Genomic DNA, 23,930 nt, shown 5'->3' on the forward strand with positions numbered 1-23,930 from the left:
ATGGGCATAGTGTTTGCTTGAGGGGTAGGGGCCATGGGGCATAGAGTTTGGTTGGGGGTGAGGGACATGGGGCATAGTGTTTGCTTGCGGGGTGGGGGCCATGGGGCATAGTGTTTGGTTGGGGGCGAGGGGGCCATGGGGCATAGTGTTTGGTTGGGGGTTGAGGGAGCCATGGGGCATAGTGTTTAGTGGGGGGTGAGGGGGCCATGGGGCATAGTGTTTAGTGGGGGGTGAGGGGGCCATGGGGCATAGTGTTTGGTTGGGGGTGAGGGACATGGGGCATAGTGTTTACTTGCGGGGTGGGGGCCATGGGGCATAGTGTTTGGTTGGGGGTGAGGGGGCCATGGGGCACAGTGTTTGGTTGGGGGTTGAGGGAGCCATGGGGCATAGTGTTTGGTTGGGGGTTGAGGGAGCCATGGGGCATAGTGTTTGGTTAGGGGTGAGGGAGCCATGGGGCATAGTGTTTGGTTAGGGGTGAGGGAGCCATGGGGCATAGTGTTTGGTTGGGGGTGAGGGGGCCATGGGGCATAGTGTTTGGTTGGGGGTTGAGGGAGCCATGGGGCATAGTGTTTGGTTGGGGGTAGTGAGGGGGCCATGGGGCACAGTGTTTGTTTGAGGGTGGTGAGAGGGCCATGGGGCACAGTGTTTGGTTGGGGGTGGTGAGGGGGCCATGGGGCATAGTGTTTGGTTGGGGGTGGGAGCCATGGGGCATAGTGTTGCAAAGCTAAAACAGGCACAGTTAGGAGATGTACATCCTTTGCTTTTTGAGGAAGCCTGACTCAACCAAGGCCATACTCCTCTTGGGCAACCCAAACAGCAAAGTGTAGCAGTCCAAAATAACGGAATGTCCAATCAAGGGTCAATAAAATATATATAATTTAATTAAAGAGACAATATACAATGACTAAATAGAAATAAATTATAACAATGGAAAATGTGCAGTACAAAATGTAAGTTTGAAATGCAAATAAAAATAGTTACCCCTCAAAAACATTCTTTTTCCATGTGTCGAATACAAATATGGGGTTGAAAAAGCCTCCTGCCACGCCCCGCCTACATTTACTTTTCGGCCCACTATAGCCTTCATGTAAGGTACTTTCGGCCCTCTGTCAAAATCAGTTGTGCACCCCTGAGAGGAAGAAACGGGCTGGCAGCAAACCTTTCTGTGCATGAAGATAATATGTAGGGTCATCAGCACTTCGATAGTTCTGTTTTTTTTATTACTGTACTTTCCCTGCATATGCTCATATTTGTATACATTGTACTCACACTACCTTCCTTAGGGTCCAGTCACATCATACATAGGGGAAGTAGCAGCTTTGAAACAGAGCAATCATTTCTCTGCATAAAGATAATCAGTTGCGTTATGAACACTTGGTACTACTGCTGCTTTTTTGCTTACTTCACTTTCCCTGTATATACTCCTATGCTAAACCTTCAGACACCCAGAGACGCCTGTGGCATAGGACTAAAACGCTGTGGGGAGACTCGGGATGTCTTATTACCCATTACTTTATGTGTACTTTCCAAATTGTATTTTTTTTTTTTTTAAACACACCATACAGACATTAAAAATAATACAGAAACAGACCTTAGAAAATCATCTGCAACGAATGAAGAAAAAATGGATCTATTAAAATGGTTCATGTGATTTCATCGCCTGCAGTTTCATCGCAGGGTTTTTTACCGACCGCAGATTTTTTTTTTTTTTTTTAAAATCATTTTTTGGGGGGGCGGGGGGTTACACCCCCAATTCCCGCATCCCCTGCAATTATTTTAATATTTTTAATATATCTGTACAAACAACCCCAATTTATATATTTTTTTAACCCCCTCAAAAAATTCGATGAGTTTTTTTTTTTTTTTAAATCAGCGGCAAAAAACCCATGCGAAGTCAGGCAGCAGGGCGCGGCCATCTTGTGATAATCTTATCCGTTCCTGCATCGCCCAAGGTGGACTACCCTGGCGGCACTAATTCATATGCCCCGCCCCCGAGGCTACCATCACCAAACCTAGTGATATGCTCCACCTATCTCCAGAACATTACTAAACAGCGTAGTAAAAACGCACCCAATCACCACCTACGTCATAACGTTACTTGACGCAGAACCCGGAATATCAACACACATCTCACAACACAGCGCGTCCCAATTTTGAATATGAAACCATACTTTTAAAGGAAATAGCAACTGTACAATTTATAAACTACTTTTATTTCACAATAAACGCTCCGAGAACATCTGGCGACTTACATATGCAAGCAAATAGGGTAATTGTTTTCTTCGTTCTCGATCCACAAATGTTTATCGTGCATCACGCGGTGTTCCTTCTTGATATAAGAACGCATTGGACGCACTGTGAATCGCAAGACTTTGCCATGATCTTCACGCTATGCCACCATAAACAATAACAAGTTGCTCCTTATCGCTAGTATGGCGTACGGGCATATGGGCCCGTGTCGATCATCCCAAAAAAGCGTCACTGTAATCCACCCACTGACGTTAATCTGTAGCTGACGGTTAAAAAAACCATCAGTTGGTATCTGTAATCCATGACAATCGCAGAAAGTCAAGATGTAGCCGTTTAAAAAAGATAACAGGAATGTGTCTCAGTAACCGATCTTATTACAGTTTATCATTTTAACCATTAATTTGGGCCCCTTTTACAACTATTGATAAACACAGACATCAAACAATGATAACTCAAACAAAACAATGAGTAAAGAACTCTTCAGTTTGCTGTACAAGTTACTGCTACGGCGTATGGTCAGCTCGAAATGGGATGCTAAAGCTGACGCTGCAATCAGAGAGCTAAATAAAACCAAGGGCAACACATACACAAAATTTTAATTAAATATTAGCGTTCAATTACACGTTTGTGAACCTGGGGGGAACCCACTACTGAACTACACCTATGCTGCACTGCCCATCTGCCCACAACAAAACACACACAAGCTGTAATTGCGCGTCATTGCAATATACCACACACAACAAAAAATACAATTTACCCCACCAAAAATGTCACTTAATGATAATTTGACTAGTTCGTGTATAAAATCATCCAATGTAAAACTTACATAATATTCGGCATTTCCATTCTAACGGCGTAAAACACACACACCGTTCACATCAACAAATTTTTCGTAAAATGAAATTACATTTTCCTTTGTCCAATTTTTGAATGGTCAACATTATCATATTTGAAAGTCTTACATCCCTCCCTTCATGCATTCCGTTCGCAATCCTCCCTTTGTTTCAAGGACAAAAAACAATTGAACCTTATACTGTGTACCATGCGTGGGTTTGCTCAGCTAGGAAACTAAAATTCAATGGCGCTGACCTTCACTCAGAATGGGAACCAATAGCGCTACACCACAGTGGCATTACAAATATTTTTGAAACACAAATTGTTTGCTACCATTCACCAATGCGGACAACATTTGTACAGATTTATTTTGTTCCTTTGGAGAACTTCGCACTCTGCTAGCAACTCCCATAGTCAGGCCACACCCCCTGTCACCTCATTGCATCTCCTCTTCACACGGCAACTAAAGTAAAAGAATTTGAAAGGAGCAAGTCTCGTACCCTGACAAAACGTGGTCGTATGAGAATGTCCGAACAAACCCTGCTACAACCCTCTCCGCCAAAGCCACCGACCCTGACCCCAATGACTGCACTTATATATTAATGACCTATAATTTGCACACATGTGTTTGTACTATCCCACTTTCGGTCACTAGTGAAATGAACGGTGGGGGCGTCTTTACCACCTTACGAATACAGACACTTAATAAATACATAATAGTAATACTTTCATGTTAGAATGCAAATGGTACCAAAAAGAACTGCAAGCTAACTGGATTTACAAATAGTAAACTATAACTTCGTAAAAAAAAACTTCACACCATTAGGTATATTCTACCACGCAGCACCCACAACCAATGCACATCACTACCCTGCATATATAGAAAAGAATTGTAGATGGGTCAAATATAATGATACCAACATTACTGTAAAACAGAGAATGAGAAGCTCTGCCACCTACCTCAATAAACCGCACCCTACATCATCTTCTTTCCACCTGCTGAGCACAAAAAACAAAAACTATTGTCCCATATTGCCCTAGGTACTAAACCAGCAAAAATAACCCTGACATTTGGAATTATTTTCATTACTGCCTGAACCAAATATTCCAAAGCTGCCAACAAATTAGGGGCACTGACATACCCCAAATACAAAGCACCACAGTAAAAAACAACTACATGTGCAATGTTTACCCTGCCCATATCTCCACAAACTTGACCAGTTCCCTGCACATTAAAACCAGGCATATTGCTCCACACCAGCTCCATTCCTTTAACATCCACATTTTTTGACACATTCTTACATTTAGCATAGCACTCCAAACCATGCACAAACATATCTACCATTGATCACTCGCAGCACAGTTCAGCTATCACTGCAACAGACCTACAGCAACAACTATAAAACGGGCCAATATTTCTACTTGCAGATTCATGCACATCCACATGCATGAACACAGACTACAGGCATGAATATTTTCAACAGAGTACATGTACAGCTCTTCTAAGAATACATATAAACAGTAACTTCCACTTACTCTGTATAAAGTGTAAAATGACCTTACTTCATTTATCCCATCTGGTATAATGAAGTATCAGTTGCAAACCTGTCTACGCTCCAAATGTTTGTTTACTCACAGAGCCATCTAAAAAAATTGCTTTTCATATTAAAAGATGGGAGAAATAACAGTATAATTATTTAAAAAAGACTGTACAGTGGGTTTTAAAATTACATGCAGCCAGGATGAGTACATTCATGTTCTTTCAAGCAGACACACAGACAATGTAATTACCAAGACTCCCAGCTCAAACAACACCACTGCTTCTATATGAAATCCTACTCCTTTATTTCCCACACCTTCACAAATGCATACTTCTCTGTACAATCTCTGCCATTTACCCTGTAAAAATAACAAAATATGCATATGATTATTTCTTCCACCTCTTACCATCCAATAACATAACATTAAAAACACAAGTGTGCTCTATACATTTACTATTATACTTATTTGTAAAACATATTCAACTAACAGATTCTAAATAAAATATACAAAATGCACATAGACAAAGGAAAGTGCATATGCGGTCACAGTTTTCCCCCTTTCTCACCTGTTTTCGTTACCTGATGACTTCTTTAGGAGGAGTCTTCTTTCGTATGGTTCGGGTCTTTTACAAGCCGCGCGGCCGTCCTCGGCTTCCAGTGTTTGTTCAGCTTCGATGCCCAGGATCAAGGGAAAACTCCAGGAGAATCAAGAAGAGGATAAGAAGCACGCGGAGGCGGTGCAAGGATTCCGGGAAGGCTGGATAAGAGGGAGGAAAGGTAGATTGGAAGAAGGGATACCTGGAACCAGGAAACAACAGAATAGTACGAGGAAGAGTACGGAGCACACGTCCGGACACAGCTAGCAGCAGCGTTGAGACGCGCGGTGCCGCGGGGGAGTGGTCTTTTTATAGAGCACGCTGTGTAGAACGCAAAGACTGGTGAGCGGCGTTCTGGGCTTGCCGCCATGTTGGTAGTACTATGGAGTATAGACACCGACGTGTCAGGGACCAGGAGGCCCAGAAGGGGCGAGTTCGATGGTTCATGACAGCATGCCTCCTCAGAAAACCCATCCCGCCAGGTTTGCCCGGGTGTATGAGATGGAACCTTCTGAGTAACCTGGGGGTATTTAAGTTTGAGATAGGTTCCCAAGTGCGTTCACTGGGGGGATATCCCTTCCATTCCACCAGGTAGTGGAGTTGGCCACGTCTATATCTGGAATCACAAGACCTCATACTCCAGTTGGTCATTGATGAGTACTGGATTAGGCCGGAGGTTAGTTCGAGAGGTCTGGACGTAGGGCTTCATTAAGGATGTATGAAAGACTGGGTGGATTTTCTTCCAGGAGTCTGGTAATTTGAGTCGAAAGGGCACTGGATTGATGATTTCCTTTATAGGGAATGGCCCATAATACCAGGGAGCCAATTTACTTGGTCGCAGATGCCATGGCAGCAGCTTCGAGGATAGCCATACTTTATCCCCTATTGAGTAGGAAGGGCTCGGCCTTCTTTTGGAGTACGCATACAGCTTGGTCTGGGTCCTGGCCTTCTCCAATTGTTCTTTGGCTTCTCTTTGTACATTAATGAGTGTTGTCAATCCAGGAGTCGACTGTTGGAACTGGTGTAGGATGTGGAAGGACAGTAGGTAGAACCGAAGGGTGGAATCCATGGCTACAGAAAAAAGGGCTGGTCTTAACGGCTGAGTGAACCGAGTTGTTATAAGCTAATTCAGCCATTGGTATTAAAAAGGGACCAATCGTCCAGGACCTTGGTAGAGAAGCAACGAAGATATTGTTCCAGGGTTTGGTTTACTCGCTCAGTAGCTCCATTGGTTTGGGGGATGGTAGCCTGAGGAGAGGGCACGTTGAATTCCTAGTATCCGGCAAAGGTGTTTACAGAACTGAGAAATGTATTGAGGCCCTCTGTCCGATATGATCTTGGAAGGGAGTCCATGTAGTCGGAATATGTGTTCTAGGAAAATTCCAGCAAGTTCTGACGAGGATGGCAATTTATACAGGGGTGTAAAATGAGCCATATGAGTAAACAAGTCAATGGTGACCATGATGGTTGTGTATCCCCTGGAAGGCGGTAATTCCACAATGAAGTCTGTTGCTATGAATTCCCAAGGCCTTGTTGGTAGTGGAGGTTGCTGTAGTAGACCCGCCGGTCTTTTGTTGTCGTGTTTGTTCCGATTACAGAACAAGCATGCCTGAACGTACAGTTGTACGTCAACTTTCATTCCGGGCCACCAAAATTGCCTTTGTATTAGTCGGAGGGTATTGGTAATACCACAATGTCCGGAGTAAAGGGTATCGTGACAGAGGTTTATTATCCTTTGTTGTAGTTTTTGTGTTGGAATAACCAAGGCATTATCTTTGAACAGGTATCCATGCTTAGTCTTCAAATTCCACTGGTTCTTGGCCGAGATGTCCTTCCAGAAATCAGAGGATTGAGTTTGCACGCGGACTTCATCGAGGAGACTGGTTGCCTGAGCTACAAATATTGTATGGGGAAACATCTTAGGAAATGTTCGGTCTTCAGGAGGTTCATAGTCAGGACGCCGAGACAGGGCGTCAGCGATTATATTTTGTGTTCCAGGAACATGGTGAATCTGGAACTGGTATTGGGCAAAGAAGGCGGCCCAACGGGCCTGACGGCTGTTTCTGCATTCCAGGGCCTGTAATACTTGGAGATTTCGATGGTCTGTGCGAACCTGGACAGGATGTTTAGCTCCTAGAAGTAAATGACGCCACTCGGTGAAGGCTTGTCGGATGGCTAGCAGTTCCTTTTCTAAAGTTTCACTGGGGATCAATGTCTGTGAAAGATAGGCAATAGGGTGTTCCAGTCCGTCATCGAGTTCCTGCTTCAGAACTGCTCCGATGGCATAGTTAGAGGCGTCTGTTTCCACTAGGAAGGGTCGATTTATATCAGTTTTAGCCAGGATGGGGGCTTGTGTAAACTCTGTTTTCAAGCGTTGGAAAGCCTTCTGCTGGGCAGATGTCCAATGAAAGGGAGTATCTTTCTTCAACAAGGCAATTATCGGGTGAACAATCTCGGAGAAGGATTGTATGAACGTTCGATAGAAATTAGCTACGCCCAGGAAAGACTGGATCTGTTTTACAGTGGTCGGAGTTGGCCAGGATAGTATGGCTTTAACCTTAGATTGATCCATTCCTATGCCGTCTGGGCTAAATCCTAGATAGTGGACGGTGGAAACATGAAAAAGGCACTTCTTGGGTTTTGCTAGAAGCTTGTGCTCACGTAGTCGTTGTAGTACTGCCTTAACATGTCCTTCATGCTTGAGAGGGTCCTTAGAGAATACCAGAATATTGTCCAGGTAGACGATTACGAAGAGAAACAGCATATCCGAAAACACCCGATCCATAAAGCGTTGGAAGATTGTCAGAGCGTTAGCGAGTCCAAAGGGCATGACCAAGTATTCATAGTGACCAAAGGGTGTTCTGAAGGCTGTCTTCCATTCGTCTCCTTCCCTAATACGGATCAGATGGTAGGCACCCCTGAGATCCAATTTGGTGAATATTACGGCTCCTCTTACGGCTTCCAGGATGTCTGAGATCAGGGGTAACGGATAATGATCCTTAAGAGTGCACCGATTTAGACCTCGATAATCAAGGCAAGGTCTGAGCTCTTTGGTACCTTTCTTAGGAACAAAAAATAGTGAAGCTCCGGCTGGAGATTTGGATGGGCGTATGGTTCAGTTTTCTAGGTTAGTATCTAGGTATTCACGAAGAGCCCTTTTCTCAGGTTCAGACAGAATAAACATCCTTCCAAAGGGAATCACAGCTGAATGTTCAGTTTCGATAGCACAGTCTTCTGGCCTATAGGGTGGTAAGGCTTGAACGATAGCAGAAGAGAACACATCGCTGTACTCCTGGTAGGCTTTAGGAACCTGGACGATGTTGGAGACCGTGAGAGGACCTTGCTGGGTTGTTGAACGTTCTTCTGATGGTGTTGGAGAAGGATCCAGGAGTAGACAATGAGACATGCAAAATTCCGAACCTAGGAACAAGGAACCTGCTGTCCAATTGATGAATGGATTGTGTTTTTGTAGCCAGGGCATTCCCAATACCATTGGGTAATGGGCAGATTTTATGATGTCAAAGTTTATCTTCTCTCGATGATGGTTTATTGCAAGCTCAATTTCCTTGGTCTGAAAGGTTATAGGTCCAGAAGAAGGAGGCCTGCAATCAATTGCTTCTACGGGTTGCAGGATTGTCCGGGATTCATAAGGAATATGATGTTTAAGGACCCATTCTAGATCTATGAATATTCCCATAGCCCCACAGTCCACTAATGCCAAAATGGGGTAGGTTTCCTTCTTGGATGGTGATAGAAAGGCCTGTAAAATTACCAGAGAGTTTTGGCCAGGAGAGTTCAAGGATGGTATAGATGTGGAGCCTACATCTCTCTCCCGAAACTGAGCTCCATCTAGGATCGGGAGCTGGCGTTTCCCGAATGCCGCGGAGGGGCTATTGGACATTTCCAGACTAAATGCTTGTCCGAGGCACAGTGCATGCATAAGCCAGTATGGATCCTTCGCAACCTTTCTTGGGGAGATATGGGTCCACGAAGGCCCCTAGTTGCATGGGTTTGGGTTCGTTTGTGGGGACAGAAGGATCTTCGGATTTCGAGGAGGTCTCTAAGGGGTTCTAATCAATCTGTAGAACAAGATCCATAAGTCCCTGATAAGAACTTGGACGTGCCACCCTGGCTAATTCATACTTGATATCTTCATTTAGCCCTCTTCGAAAGAGAGTGAAGCAAGCTTCAGAAGGCCAACCCGCTTCTTTAGCCAGTTGCTTGAATCGAGTCACATAAGTGAGCATGTCCTTGAGAGCCTTGCTGGAAATCGAGTAAACGTTCTTGAGCACTAAAGACCTGTTCTGGGCAGCCAAACATGGTTTTAAGTGCTTGAATGAATCCGTCATAATCATCCAAAAGGGCATCTCCGGAATTAACTAATGGTGTGGCCAAGGCTAATGCGTTCCCGGAAAGGTGTGAAATAATAAAGCCCACCTTAGCCCTGGGGGTAGAAAAATAATAAGGTTTAAAGGTAAAGTGGACCAAACAAGAATCCAGGAATCCACGGAGGGTTTTTGCAGAGCCATCATATTTGTCGACAATGCCGCCCAGAATTAGAGCAAATTAAAATAAAAGTGTCCAAAATAATCATCCATCTCTACCAGATTTTGTACAAAAAGTTCAAACAGAACAGCCAATACAGTCATAACAAAACAAGGTTCCACAACAGAAACTTTCCCTCCTCTATCAAAATGTAAAACAAAAAGTGATTAACAAGACTTCAGACTTCACTTACCACTACTACTAACCCTGCACCTATAAATCTTGATATAGTAGCAACTATACCAATAAAAATATTTTACAAAAACTTCCACCACAGACTCCTTCAGAAACTTATAAAAACAGGAGAGTAGTCATGGACAACCCCTAAAACCTACCATAGAAAAGTAATCCTAAAACCTCTCATAAACAGTGCAATCCTTCTGAAAAGGAAGTTATTTATTTTAAACAGAATGAAACCACTAACAAAACTAACTACTAAATTACAACAAAACACTTCTCAAACTGAATATCAACAAAAATAACTCCTTAAAAATATGTGGAGGTGAATGGAGTCACATCACAACCACAGAACCGTATTTTCATGAAGCAGCATATAAACAAATGCAAACAAACCCAATTGCCATACATAGCACTGGACGAGGGTATGAACAACATAACACCATTATGAAAGAAGAAACTCAGCTCACAAAAAATATCCACAAAAAAGGCAGTATCACCTCTCCATTCTAATAAACCAAAACATCCAGTCTACAAATGGCGGTGCACATCAATGTGTAACATTGCCAAAAAATCTTTCAAATCTTTACGCACTTCCTCAATCACTATGTAAAAAGCAAAGACAAAATCAAAACAAAACTACTACAGAATATGGATACCTGTCCAGTACACAAACACAGGACTACAAGCACATTCATTATCCTGCATTTCAGGACCTATTTGCAAAACCACCTTCCACCATATCAAAATTATATCAACATATCATACAACTATAAAAAATCTGGTCCATAAACTCTACTATGTTAAAAGTCCAGCTTTAGCACCAGTCAATTTAAATAATCTTCTACATGGTACAGTCAAACAACTACTCGAAGAAATAGAGCATATCCAGAGAAAATATTTTGGAAGTGAAAGCCACTTGCAAAATGCATCAGCTTTACCACAAACTACTGTACAAATAGCAACCTTCTATTAAACACATTCTAAAAAGAAATGCTAAATTAAAAGTACCTCCGCTGAAGTACCAAAGCATGTGTGTGTGTTGCATAAAACACCTATAATACCAAACATTTTGACTATGGCAAGTGGGTTCCTTAGAGGGGATATTAATTACAATCAATCCTCTACTAACAACCCAAAACCAACATCATGCTAAAGTGAAATAGCCAGTAGTACATTGATTATATCCGCGGACAGCCGCTATGACCGTGGACATGGCGAACACATCAGGGGCACCTGCCACCTAAACAAATACAGTATTTGACCCATCTCTTACTCCCCAAGCACTTCTGCACACCAACACACTCCTCAAAATTGCATTTTGCCTCTGTTCGCCGCCGCGCTGTCAGTACGCCTTCAACAAAAAAGCAAAATTACCTCCCTCTAAATTAGTGAAAGCCATTCGTGGCAAAGTAGTTTACCATTAAATCTCAAAGAAAATGTACACAGTCATACACCACAATCCAAAATATTTACTTCCAAAGTTATCTTATAACACAGTCCCATTACAAACTCTATAATTTTAACTGCATAGCCTAGCCAAAACTTCAGATACAAACTCTACAAATAAAACAGTACAGAAACTTTTGTGTTCTGGATATTTGATGGGTGTTTGATTCTATTGGTGTGTTATGCTGCGGTGGTTGCGTCCAGGGAGTACAGTCTTGGGTGCCTGGCCTACGGCCATCGGCCATGCACCCAAGACTCTAGGCCCTGGCCACAACCACCGCAGCATAACACACCTATAAATACCAAACATTTTGACTGTGGTATGTGGGCTGCTTATAGGGGATATTAATTACAATCAATCCTCTACTAACAACCCAAAACCAACATCATACTAAAGTGAAATAGCCAGTAGTGCATTGATTATATCCGCGGACAGGGCGAACACATCAGGGGCACCTGCCACCTAAACAAATACAGTATTTGACCCATCTCTTACTCCCCAACCCTCCCCAAACACTTCTGCACACCAACACACTCCCCAAAATTGCATTTTGCCTCTGTTCGCCACTACGCTGTGGCGGATCCAAGATGGCGAGCGCATCTAAACAATGTGACGCACCTCACGCCTCACCCAAGGATCTCGAGATCCGGCCAGAGGCAGTCCCCAGGCCCATGCTCTGCGCGGGGTTAGTTAAAAAAAAGAAAATAATCAAAAAATTCAAAAAAGCCGGAGCAGCTCCTTGCAGAGCCTGCGATTTAATGTGTCCTGTACTCCGCCCCGTTTCTTGGCCCGGGCACAGAGCTAAATAGCTCAGAGGGTGGGCGCAGTAAGGGGCCCACACAGAAAGCTGCAGACAACAGATTAACCAGCCTGCTGTGCCGTGAGCACTGCTCTGCAATCTGCGACTGGCTGCAATGCCTTTGGAATATGAAAACAAAGGAATGCATATTCCGAATGCAGCATGCAAGATGCTCTGGAGTCACACGCCCTGCACCCCTCATTCTTTGTGTTGACAGCCTTTCAAGTGGGGCAATTTATAAGCGATTTCTCATTTAACAAGCCATTGTTTTATACAGCATGTGCTTAACATTTCGACGCCTGACTGCTGTTTTCCATCGCCGTGTGCAAGTGGTTCTCTAAAGGCCTTGACCTAAGTGAGTGGATGGTGCAATCTCCACGGGTAGTGCAAAGTTTGGATATCTGCTTGGAGTTGATCTTGCAAGGAGATGGCATTGACCGGCTCTGCAGATCACTGGATTGGTCTCAGATCCATCCACAAGGCTCACATAGTATTTTCAAATCTTTATCTATGCAGAGTTTTAAGCAACCAGAACATCAACAGAAGTAATGGGCTGGCATTACAATGCACAGCCGTGAGCACTTACGCCTGCACCTCAGTTTCTGCCCATTTTACATGCTCGACAGATAAACCCCTGTTTTCAGGCCTCCGGGGTGGAGTGGGGGATCACTTAGATTAGGATTTTCCTAATTTTGCTGTACAAACCGATTACCATTGTCTGCTGTGTTCCACCACAATGAGACACTGCGTGTATGCACTCCTTTGCAGGCGAGAGGAGTGTCTTCAAATGGGGTACCTCAGGAGTTTGTTCCCTTAATCACTCGGAACAATGTAGCAAACTCAGTGCTCCAGGGCATCATTGTGTCTTTCCTTGCAGAGTGAGGAGGTCACAAGTGTATGCCCCCTCCAACTTCTAAATGCTCTGCAGCTATCTTCACCAATCCCAACCCACCCCACGGGTAGGGGTGTGGGGGGGGGGGAACTTGCGGTGGGGTGGGGGCCAGAGGAGCACGTGTCAGCATGTTGAGTCAGGTGTCACCCAGCCGATCCATCCTGATCCTGAATACACGGTCCAGGGCAGCCGAATGGTCGCACGGTCTGCGGCATCAGGAAGTTGCTTATTCATGTGCTGACCAGGGCTTAGGTGCGTCTGCCATGGTAAGTACTTTGCGTGCTCTGTGCTTTGCTAAGGAATTTCTTAGTTTTTGTACTGCACTCCGAGCTGCTCAAAGGAACATTTGGCATGTTCCGGACAAGCATTTCAGATTCAGGATATGGAATATATGGGGAAAGGGTTCATGTCCACTGATGGTCTGGAGCTGTGTAATCAAGTGGCCATTTTCTACCACCACTGTCCAAGCACCTTGCAGTTCTTCTCTATGGCAGGACATTCCTTGCTGTTAGCTAGATGCAGTTGTGCCGTTCCTATGGCAGAGCCTTGGGCCTTCCCTATCTGCTATGCCACTGGATGGTGTTCCCTAAGAGCAGGTGACAGAAAAACCATTTACTTGGGCAGCAACAGCTGTGTTTTCACATTAGATTTCTTCTGCAAGGTACTTGAATTACAATGTAATGAAACCAGCTTCAACATATATCAATTATTTATTTGGAGGCCGGATTTTAACGTGTGCTGGCTCCAGTGACCCTGTGTAATTTGTCTTGTCTTAGTTCGTGCACGGAGTAAAAGTGTGGTTTGTGAGTGATGCTGCGGGCAAATGTTATGCGTCTGCATACTGTCTGCCACGGTCGGACTGGGGCATAAAATTGTCTCGGGCACCAATACAAAAGTGGCCAACAGTTGCACATGGCCATTCATTCCTTTTATGCCCGAATGTTTGATTTCCGTTTTAAACTATTATTTTGTACATTTCCTTTGATCAGAGGTCAACTGCCGGCTCCTCCCCCTCTAAAACCCCGCCTCCGGACCACTGCCCCCTTCCCAAACTCCAACCCCAGCCCTTGTGAGATCCCCCACCAACTTATTTTCCATTTCCATACACAAAAAACACGTGTTTAAGCACTTCAAAAAAAAAAAAAAAACACAAAATCCCTGCACACACGACCAACCCACTTTCTCAAAAAAGCATTTTATTCAATTACAAAAAATCTTGTGCAACCAACACTGCCTGATGGCTTAAAAAGGGTAGGCATCTCTGCCAAGTCTCCCTTACTGGCATACAGTTTATAAAACACTCACCCGACCAGGGTGGAAACCGCCACGCGTTCCGCTTGTATTCCAAGCTCCTTCAGGCTTTTTTTCGCTCCATATATGTGAAAACACCTTCATTTTATTCAAACAGGAAGAGAACCGGCATCGGTATAGGCTCCTCCCCTTAGCTCTCGTATTTTCCAATCACATGATCGCGAGTTGCTGCTCATGCGAAACAGCAGCCATCAATGAATGATTTCATATTACAATAGATCAAAGTCGATACTATCCCCTCCACTGCTCAATTCAGTGTCGGATGGATTTATGAGGCACAAGGGAGAAGCTGCCTACCGAATGCCGGATCCTACGACCTCTCACCATATTTAAAATAAATCATGTGTTTGTGTGCGCAAAATTCATTAAATAGTTCGGTTTCATCCTACATAATGAAACAACAAACCATTTCACCCCATGGCTCGGAGTGCTTTAGAAAAAGCCAGGGTTAAGCGCAGCACATCTCCCTTTAAAATATCATCACATGATCTTCCTCTGGTTACAAAGCATCTTAAAGGAACCTACTCCTTTTTTAAAAAATTAATATTAGAATATTAATAATATTCTAATAATAGAATATTAATATCTGCCTTTTTTTAAAAATTATAAAAGGCAGATATTAATATTCTGCATAAATCTAGGTCCATCATAATCTGACAGAAAATGTCAAATAAAGTGCAAAGTAGATTGTAAGCGAAAAAGTGCATAATGCATATATAGCAGCAGTTTGTCCATTAACATAGCCTATACATTGTAATAAAGTGCAAGTGCATCATCACAAGGTCTGACATGTTCTTTGACAAATTATAGAAGCGCAAACATTAGAGTGCAAATGCATCATCACAAAACAGGATTATTGTAGGAACACAAACATTTCAGGGTCGATGTTCAGTCCCAAAGGCCTCAAAGTATCAAATTTACATATTGCTGTCGCAGTTTGAGTTCCCGATTACCCAGTCTCTTATGTAGTGGGATATGAGCAAGCCCCAAAAATGACATTTTCTTTACATTACCTTTGTGTTTTTCAATGAAATGTCCCATCAGGGGATTGGTTAAATCTATAGTGTTGCAATATACGCAATTTAAGGGCTCCTATGGTTGAGCCAATATAATATAGCCCACGTGCACATGTAATTACATACACTACAAACTTCGTGGTGCATGTTATTTTGTGTTTGCATCAACATTTCAAACCATTGCAGCTGATAAAAGTTTTTTTTAGATACAAAATTACACATCTTACAATTAGCACATTTACGAAACCCAGCGCTGTGTATGTGTATATATACACACACACACCTGCACTTCCCAATGTTAGTTGCTGTCCTCTGTTAAGAATTAAAGCAGAGAGAATCGACAGGAACCAGACAGGACGCTCTGCTTTACGTTTTTCACGGTGTTCAATATTTCAATAAAGAGATTTTATTTGGAGGAATTTGGAGGAAGTGCATTGAGAAGTGCTGTCGGCTGCTGAGGAGTTCGAATGCCCGATTTGTTGTGAACACGGATTTACAAAGTTTGAATTGGTAAAGATACTCTGGAAACCGAGGAAAAGAGACACTTGTATAATATACTAAGGACACTAATTATTGTGCCAAAATACTTAAGATATCTTTTTTATTTTACTTAATGCAGAGCCACGAGCGTAAGCTCTGCCCCCTTCTCCCATAATCCTTTTAAACAACGGGCCGCGCGCATTTGGCGCGCGCGCATTTGGAGGAAGTGCATTGAGAAGTGCTGTCGGCTGTCTGCTGGCTGAGGGCTGGGGGCTGGGGGCTAACGTACTGGTTTTGCTTTTTCTTTTTCTCTTTATCGTGCGTAAATAATTGTAAATGCTAGACTGATTAGCTGTTTATGCATCTATGAACACACCGCATTTCTTGTTGAGTGAACCTTACGGCGTCTCTACACTTAAGTAGTCATATATTTGAATTCAAACTACAACATAAAGGTGGGCCAGAAACAAGATTGTATTTTTGATAGTAAGTGTGACAAGGGGTTTTCTTAAAATCATTGCATTTTGAAATGGTCATGACGTTGCGAACCGGGATGCCGCCGAAAGAAGCTATTAACGCATGCGCACGTGGGGCTATTTCTACGCCCGAATTGTCTTCTAGAACAATCAATCTAGTGCGAGCAAGTAAATCGGCCTCAAGTATAAGAACTTGTTCGGCTCTATCTGATATTAGAAAATGTTGTGCCCTTGGGGGTAAAGACGAAAGTAACACTGCGATTGTTTACACCCAAAGGCAAGAAACCGCTATTTGCGATCGGAATTCAATTGGTGTAGATATTATGGAATCTAGCCAGAGCATGCAATTATCTCTCCCGGATTCCCTAGTTGCTGCTGGAATATGTGATGTAATTGATTTTCAAGATAAAGCGGTTGTGGAAGTACCAACTGCAATCTCTAAAAGTTTACCGAGTACTCAAATAACAATAAATAATGTCCTGAGTAGTGATAAAAAAGAACAGTATGTCTCTGTAGATAAAAGTAGTAGAGTGAATGTGAATGAGGAGAGAATAGAAGTTACTCCTAAAAGAAGTAGACACACTTCATCTGAGTTAAAAATGCTAAATGATTCGAAACAGAATCTAGACGATAGTATAGATAAACAAGATCTATATCACTCACCTATGATGTTTTCACCCACACACAATATCTCATCTGTGTCGTCCTCATTTGCACAACCAACCCCACGGCGTAACCATTCTGTCCCAATTGAAAAAACACAACCGATGCCGGGAAATTTTGTAATAGGTTTAGAAACCTCACTACAGACTATGAATGCTGCTCTTTTTTCGCTCACACGCCTGTATGATACACTGGACACTAAATTAAGTGACCAATATGCCCTGATAACGAAACTGCTTCAAAAAAATACTGTCAATGAGTCTAGCTGTGTCTGTAGAGAGGGTCAAAATAGGGGTTCTAACTGCAAGCCAAGCAATACAGATTCGAGTACGGAAGAAATAATTTCGAAAAAAAAGGAAATTTTGTTAATTGATTGCACACAGGGACAATTAAATATAGCACAATTGGAAGCCAAAAAGAAGAAAGGTGAAGGTATAATGGAAGTACTGAAGAAAAAGTCCCCCACCAAAGCTATAATTGTCGAAGATCAGGAAAGCTTCCCAATAGAACTCATTAATGATACACAGGAGGAGTGTAAAAGAGGACAGGTGTGTGCGAAAAAGAAGAAAGACAAAATAAAAAATCTGGAAGTGGGCAAGAATGAGCTTCCGTTACAGGAGGAAAATAACATTGTTCAGATTGGGGCTGGGGTCTCTGAAAATGATAATACCCCGACCTACAACATCTTTGATTCTAAAAAAAGAAAACCAAATGTGACTGCTAAAATTATCACGGAAAAAACAAAACATGTCTTTAACCCTAAAATCACAGGAACCAAGCAGTTCATTCGTTCCTTAACCCTACCTAAATCAGCTGCTGCGGTAGCACGTACTGCTATCGCCAAAAAGTACAAAAAAGTGATATCTCAAAAAGCGAGTCAAGGACTAATTATATCACGCATCCCCGCAGACTATGAACCTCTGAATAGTCTGATTCAGTTATCTGAACAACAAAAGGAAATTGACAATGGTAAATCAGTGAAAGAACTAATTAATAAGGTGACTAGCGGTGCAATCAAAACAACTGCAAGTTCATTAATGAATTCAGTAAATGATAGCCCGAGCAGTTCTTCCAAGTCTGTGTCACAGCTAATGAATGATGAAGTTGTATGTTTTGGCAAGATGGGTGATAGCCACGAGATTAATAAACAAGGACAGGATAAAGATTTACAAATGTTAGAATGGAAAACAGAAATAGAGCAATCTTTAAAAAGAATTAGTGCCCAAGTGAATATGAAAGACACCCCCATGAGTTATGACTGTGGAGTAAGCACACACACACCTATGAATAATATTGGGAGATAATCTAATAATCCCCTGCAGTCAAAAGTTAATTATACATCTAAAGTGGGCTATCGAACATCAATGAGAGACTCGAACATAAATTGTCTAATGATGCAGTGCCGGCCCGAGCCCTATCAATCTTTCAACTTGAACAGGCAATCTGTGATGAACATATTTGCTGAAGTACAGGCTTTGGAAGGAATATGTTCGAGCGACATAGATCAAATTGAATTTCCGCATAGAAATGATCTATCTATGATCAAAATATGGATGAAGTCATGTTTTGTTAAAAACGCAGTATGGGAAGCGAGAGATCATCTATATGAATTGGGCTTCATCTTGTTAAATCCAGTATTGCGGGACCAACAACAATTCCCTAATCACAGAAATCAGTTTGTACCTAAGGTAAATGTGTACCAGAAAGGCCAAAGTGGCATTCCACGGATAGCCGCGTCAAGTGAAAATGAACAAATATTTGCTGAGAGAGAGATGAGAATGAATGATAATTAGCTAAGCCAAAAGTTAAAAACGTTATCCATGGCCTCTTGGAATACAAGAGGTTTCAAACATTTAACTTATTCCAAAGACAATCTATTGTTAAAATATGATATTTTGGTTTTTCAGGAAATATGGCTCTCTGTTGCTCCAGTGTGGGACAAACATGTAATAATATTGACTCCTGCTAGTGTGCCAGTCAGAGGTAGACACATGGCAGGTTTAATGGTTGCCATAAAATCTTCACCCAATATGAAAATTGAGCCTTGGTTTTCACCGAACAGCTTTTTACAATTGGTAAGGCTAAAATTTAAGACATCCGATATTGGATTACTAAACATCTATTGGAACCATTCTGCAATAAGTGATTCTGTCTTTTTTGCGGCTATGGATGAAGCTTTAAAAATAACACTACTTGATCAAATGTGTAATAATGTAATCATAACGGGCGACTTGAATTTAACTTGCTTGAATAAAATGGGGAAACCTCTGACGACATTAGCTAAAAGGTGGAATACATACATGTCAGATCGACAGTTTTTAATGCTAAATGGAGCGAAGAACGGTGATATGCCCTCTAACAACACCTGGCACAAAGGTGTCCAACTAGCTACAATTGATTACACGTATGTGGATAGAGATTTGTTCAAGTATGTATCTGAATATCGGATTATAAATCAAAAAATAAGTAATCATGACATCCAATCTATGAAATGGTCCTGGTTAGTTGACGATAAGAAATATGACTCATCCTCGGCCCGTAATTTAACAACTAATACGGCACATAATAGATTACATTGGACCCCAGTGTCCTTACAACTTCTAGAGGAAACCTTGAATTGCCCTCAGAATGATGACATAGACTATGATTCCAATACCCGTCCTTCCTATGTAGAACAAATGCAGATATTCAAGTTGAAAAGAAAAAATCATAACGCGAAGCCGAAATCCCTGCATATATTCGATCAAGAGGTAGCTATGTATAAAACCCGATATAGAGCTAATAGAAGGGAAATTATAAAGAAAAATCTTCCAGAATATTTAAGTCAACTGAAAACATTAAAAACCAAGTATAAGAATTGGTTAAAAGCTAGGAAGGCCATAATGTACCAACGAGATGCGGAGGCTATGCTACGTAGTTGCCAAGAGAAGAACTCTGCCAAAATATGGTCACTTTTAAAACAAACGCAGACGAGGATTCAAATAGTGAATCAGATGAATCCGATTCCACAAGAGGTCTGGTCTAATTTTTACAAAACTATATATGCGGGTACTCTAACAATAAGACAGCAGCATATTGATACACCAAGTCAAACTGATAATCTTAGCTTTGATATTGATGATATTCTAATGTATATCTCGAGGTTGTCTACATCTCGTGCTCCGGGTCCTGATGGACTCTCCAACTTTATGATAAAAAAGAATCCCACAGCATGGGCTCAAATTCTAACTATTATCTTCAGACAAACAGTGCTAATGTCGTCTATTCCCGACTCTTGGAGAAAATCCATCACAATACCCATCCACAAGAAGGGTGACAACAAAAATCCAAAGAACTACAGACCCATATCTCTTTTAGATATACCGAGCAAAATATTTGCACAATTGCTACTCAGAGATATTAATAAATGGCTAAGTGACGCGAGAATTAGAGACCCCAATCAAACTGGCTTTATGCCAGGAATGGGAACAGCGATTAATCTTCACATATTAGAGGTCATCAAGAAACAGGAACATCTGAAAGGACAGGCAGTTTACCTGGCCTTCATTGATTTTCAGGCGGCTTTTGATTCCATATGTAGACAATTGCTAATTAACAAACTTCAAGATGCAAAATGTCCAAACTATATTATATTCTGGATCAATGAACTACACTCTAAAACCACAGTCCAAATTAGACTGGCTCTAGATGGCACTTTGTCAGACCCCATAGAAACTTTTCGGGGTTTAAAGCAAGGATGCATTCTGGCAAGCACCTTGTTTAATTTTTTTATGTCGGCGGTACAATATGACTTTTTGAAAATATTATCAGATGCTCCACGTTTGGGAGGCCAGGCAATCCCCTGGCTATTCTATGCTGATGATCTAGTATTATTAGCTAAGACTCCAAAGGGATTGCAAGCCCTATTATCTTGTTTAAGTGATTACGCTGATGCAAACTTACTGAAAATAAATCAAGAAAATTGCAAAATAATGATAATTGATCAAAAAAGGAAAAAGAAAAAAACAACTTCTTTGGACCGATGGCAACTCCAGAATGTAGTTATAAGCATTGTCTCTGAATACAAGTACCTAGGTTTGACAATTAGTAATGAACCACAAGATAAACCTTACTATGATGAAATCAATATTAAGGTGAATACTGGAATAGCCCAGACCAAGATAATCCAAGCCAAATTTGGCAAATTCTCTTTACTCCCTGCTATTACATTTTACAAACAAAAAGTTACTCCAATTGTAACCTATGGAGCAGTAACTAGAGGAACTATTAGTGAAAATATATGGGTGAGAATTGAGGGTCGATACTGGAAAAAGGTTTGTGGGCTTCCAATGTCTACATCTATGTGCCTAATACGGCACGAAATGGGTCTTGTATCCTTATATGCAGTTTATACATGGAAAGTTCTACAACTGTATCGCAAATATCTCATGGCAGTTAGTGAAAATGGAATACTATATACACAATAGGTAGACATATGTTGGAATCGATCAACTCTCCGATTCTGAGATGGAGAAATTGGGTCAAAGTGGTAATGGAGAAGTCTGGAATAGATAATGACTTACTCATGAATAATCCTGAGAGGGCGAAAACAAAGCATAGGTTGTATGATTGGATAAAAACCAGAGATGAATGCGTGAAAACCCGAGTATTCAAACAATCCTTTGCGATTAAAAAACTCCATGTGATTGAAAATTATTTAACTAAATTTCCTGACTCCAAAGCGAGATATACTTATATGAGATTGAGGTTGAACATCTGTCAGACGAATGAAGTGCGGTTCATGTGGAAAATTTCACCCAATGCCAATTGCAGATTTTGTCTTGGGCCAAGGGTTACAGAAACATTAAGACATCTAATTTCCGAATGTCCTGCCCTAGCACAACAGAGATGCAAATTGTTTAAACATCTGTTTGAGGCTAACTTTATGTTAAGCGAGGCGACCTTTTGGAATATTGTGTTTAATAGTCAATCTCCAAAAATGAATATTGCGAGTGTTTTGTTCATTGATTCTTTAACTTTGTTGAATCAAGTTGACCCTATTGTCTCTCAAGTAACATAAATGTTGCTAAACCACTATAATTAGAATGAATGATTGAAAGTGAACTGTATTATTATGCAAAGATATCAACTTCAAATGTAACTACATGCAATTTCTGCTAATTGTGTTCTATTTTTATATAATAGGTTTTTTTAAAATGTTTAAGTTTTATATATTTGATTGTTTGTACTTTTTACTTCTGTTTTTGAAAGGCTGTATTTTACAGCTATATCAATAAAAAAAAAAAAAAAAAAAAAAAAAAAATAAAGAGATTGGTCCACAGCTACACGTCATCGTGAAGTGAATTCTTAAGAGTGGGCATGTTCCAACCAGGTTCTACGTTGACAGGTGTGCACATGACACACGAGTCACAAGTAAACATAGAGAGGCTAGTCTTTTCCTGGGATTGTGTCCGGCATCCACATCAGGAAAGACATAAAACGTTCAAGTTAGCAGCGCGCATGCCCTAACATTAGTCAGTTTGACTTATCATTGTAACGCGTCGGTCTATAATACATATTTTTGATAGTCAACGCAAGAAACTGGCCACTACACCACACTAATAAGAAGGGCCAAACCACGAAAACAAAAAGCCCTTGAGTTGAAAGCGACTGGTGCGTAGAGACCCCGAAGGCAAATTTTCAATGAACTAATACTGCTATACCACCTTCGAGCAGACTGGCAGGTTTCAGCATCGGTCCCCTAAATAGCTTCGATTAGCTCATACCTGTCCGCTCGGGCTTTTGAGGTTGCTCCTCCTGAGCGGATGCCCCACTCAATCGTCGGGATTTGATGCAAGCGAAATGTAAAGTCCTGTGGCATGACTTCCTCACCAGTATGAACAGCGCTATGGAGGACGCCATGATGGAAAGTGAAACTGCGACAGCGCGCATGCGCTGCCGACAGCTACGGAAATCATGCAAGGTCAAACGATAGCATCATGACTCGCTGGAGGTTTTGAAACTAGAACGCTCGAGTAAAGTTACAGCTTAGAACGCATTGTTGCAATGACAGCTCTGTCATAGGGAAGTCCTCCGCTCTTCGGCTCTGTTCGAGGTTCATAAAGTTTAAGGCCAATCGACTACGAGCAAAGCATTGCATTACTCTCTGCTGGTGTGTATCGATTCCGAGAATAAACCATGGTCTCTTCTGTCTCGACACGAACAGACAAAAAAGCCTGGATATGCGTCGAATCAGTGACATCACCTTAAATACCCGTTTTATAAAACACGGTTTCCCTGCCATGTCACTTTTTGTGAACAATTTCCAAAGTTCTCTTTTTCTCTGCATTCGGGTGCTTAGTCACGTATTTTAAGACAAACTACAAGTACCAGCAGTGCTGGAAATGGACAAAAGTAACTGGGGGAACCCTATCACCCCAAATTTATTCGTGCACGGGGTGTGTGGAAGCAGGGGTTGGGTGAACTTTCCTTTGTGTGGGCGGGACTGACCGGCAGCTTGGGTATTGAATAATGTTGGTGCCCTCAGTATAGGTTACTGGCTTCTTTGCATAAAAGCAAAGTGCATTTTGGGAACATAAATATGACCAGGAATATATCAAAATGTACATTCCTTCCGAACATTGAATGCACACTAGGTATGATGCTCATTTCATCTATCAGAATAGTCAACATGACAATAGCATAGCTATCAACCATTTGTGTCGCAAAGGCGGTGAAAACACCAGTTTTTGTTTTTGGTGGGTGAGAGCCCATTGAAACGAATGGGCGTGCAGGAGGCCTGGCGTGTGAGTTGAGAGATATACAATAAATGATCATGCAATGCACACTTGGTATTGTGTATGTAGTGTTTATGGTAATACGGAAGGTCACGTCGCGCAAACCATTCTCTGTTTGTGTTCC

The 23,930-nt window shown here is 41.9% G+C and overlaps 1 protein-coding gene across 1 annotated transcript in view; it reads right to left on the reverse strand.

Moving 5' to 3' along the window:
• MTPAP (mitochondrial poly(A) polymerase) overlaps positions 1-22,977 on the reverse strand; it is a 361,093-nt gene extending 338,116 nt beyond the window's left edge. Inside the window, exon 1 of the mRNA XM_069648089.1 lies at positions 22,796-22,977. Coding sequence (XP_069504190.1) covers positions 22,796-22,961 — 166 coding nt within the window. The 5' untranslated portion in view covers positions 22,962-22,977. The remainder of the gene's footprint in view (positions 1-22,795) is intronic.
• Positions 22,978-23,930: the final 953 nt, after the last annotated feature.

Source organism: Ambystoma mexicanum, chromosome 2q, assembly GCF_040938575.1.
Source record: "Ambystoma mexicanum isolate Mex_15411 chromosome 2q, UKY_AmexF1_1, whole genome shotgun sequence".
NCBI lineage: Eukaryota > Metazoa > Chordata > Amphibia > Caudata > Ambystomatidae > Ambystoma > Ambystoma mexicanum.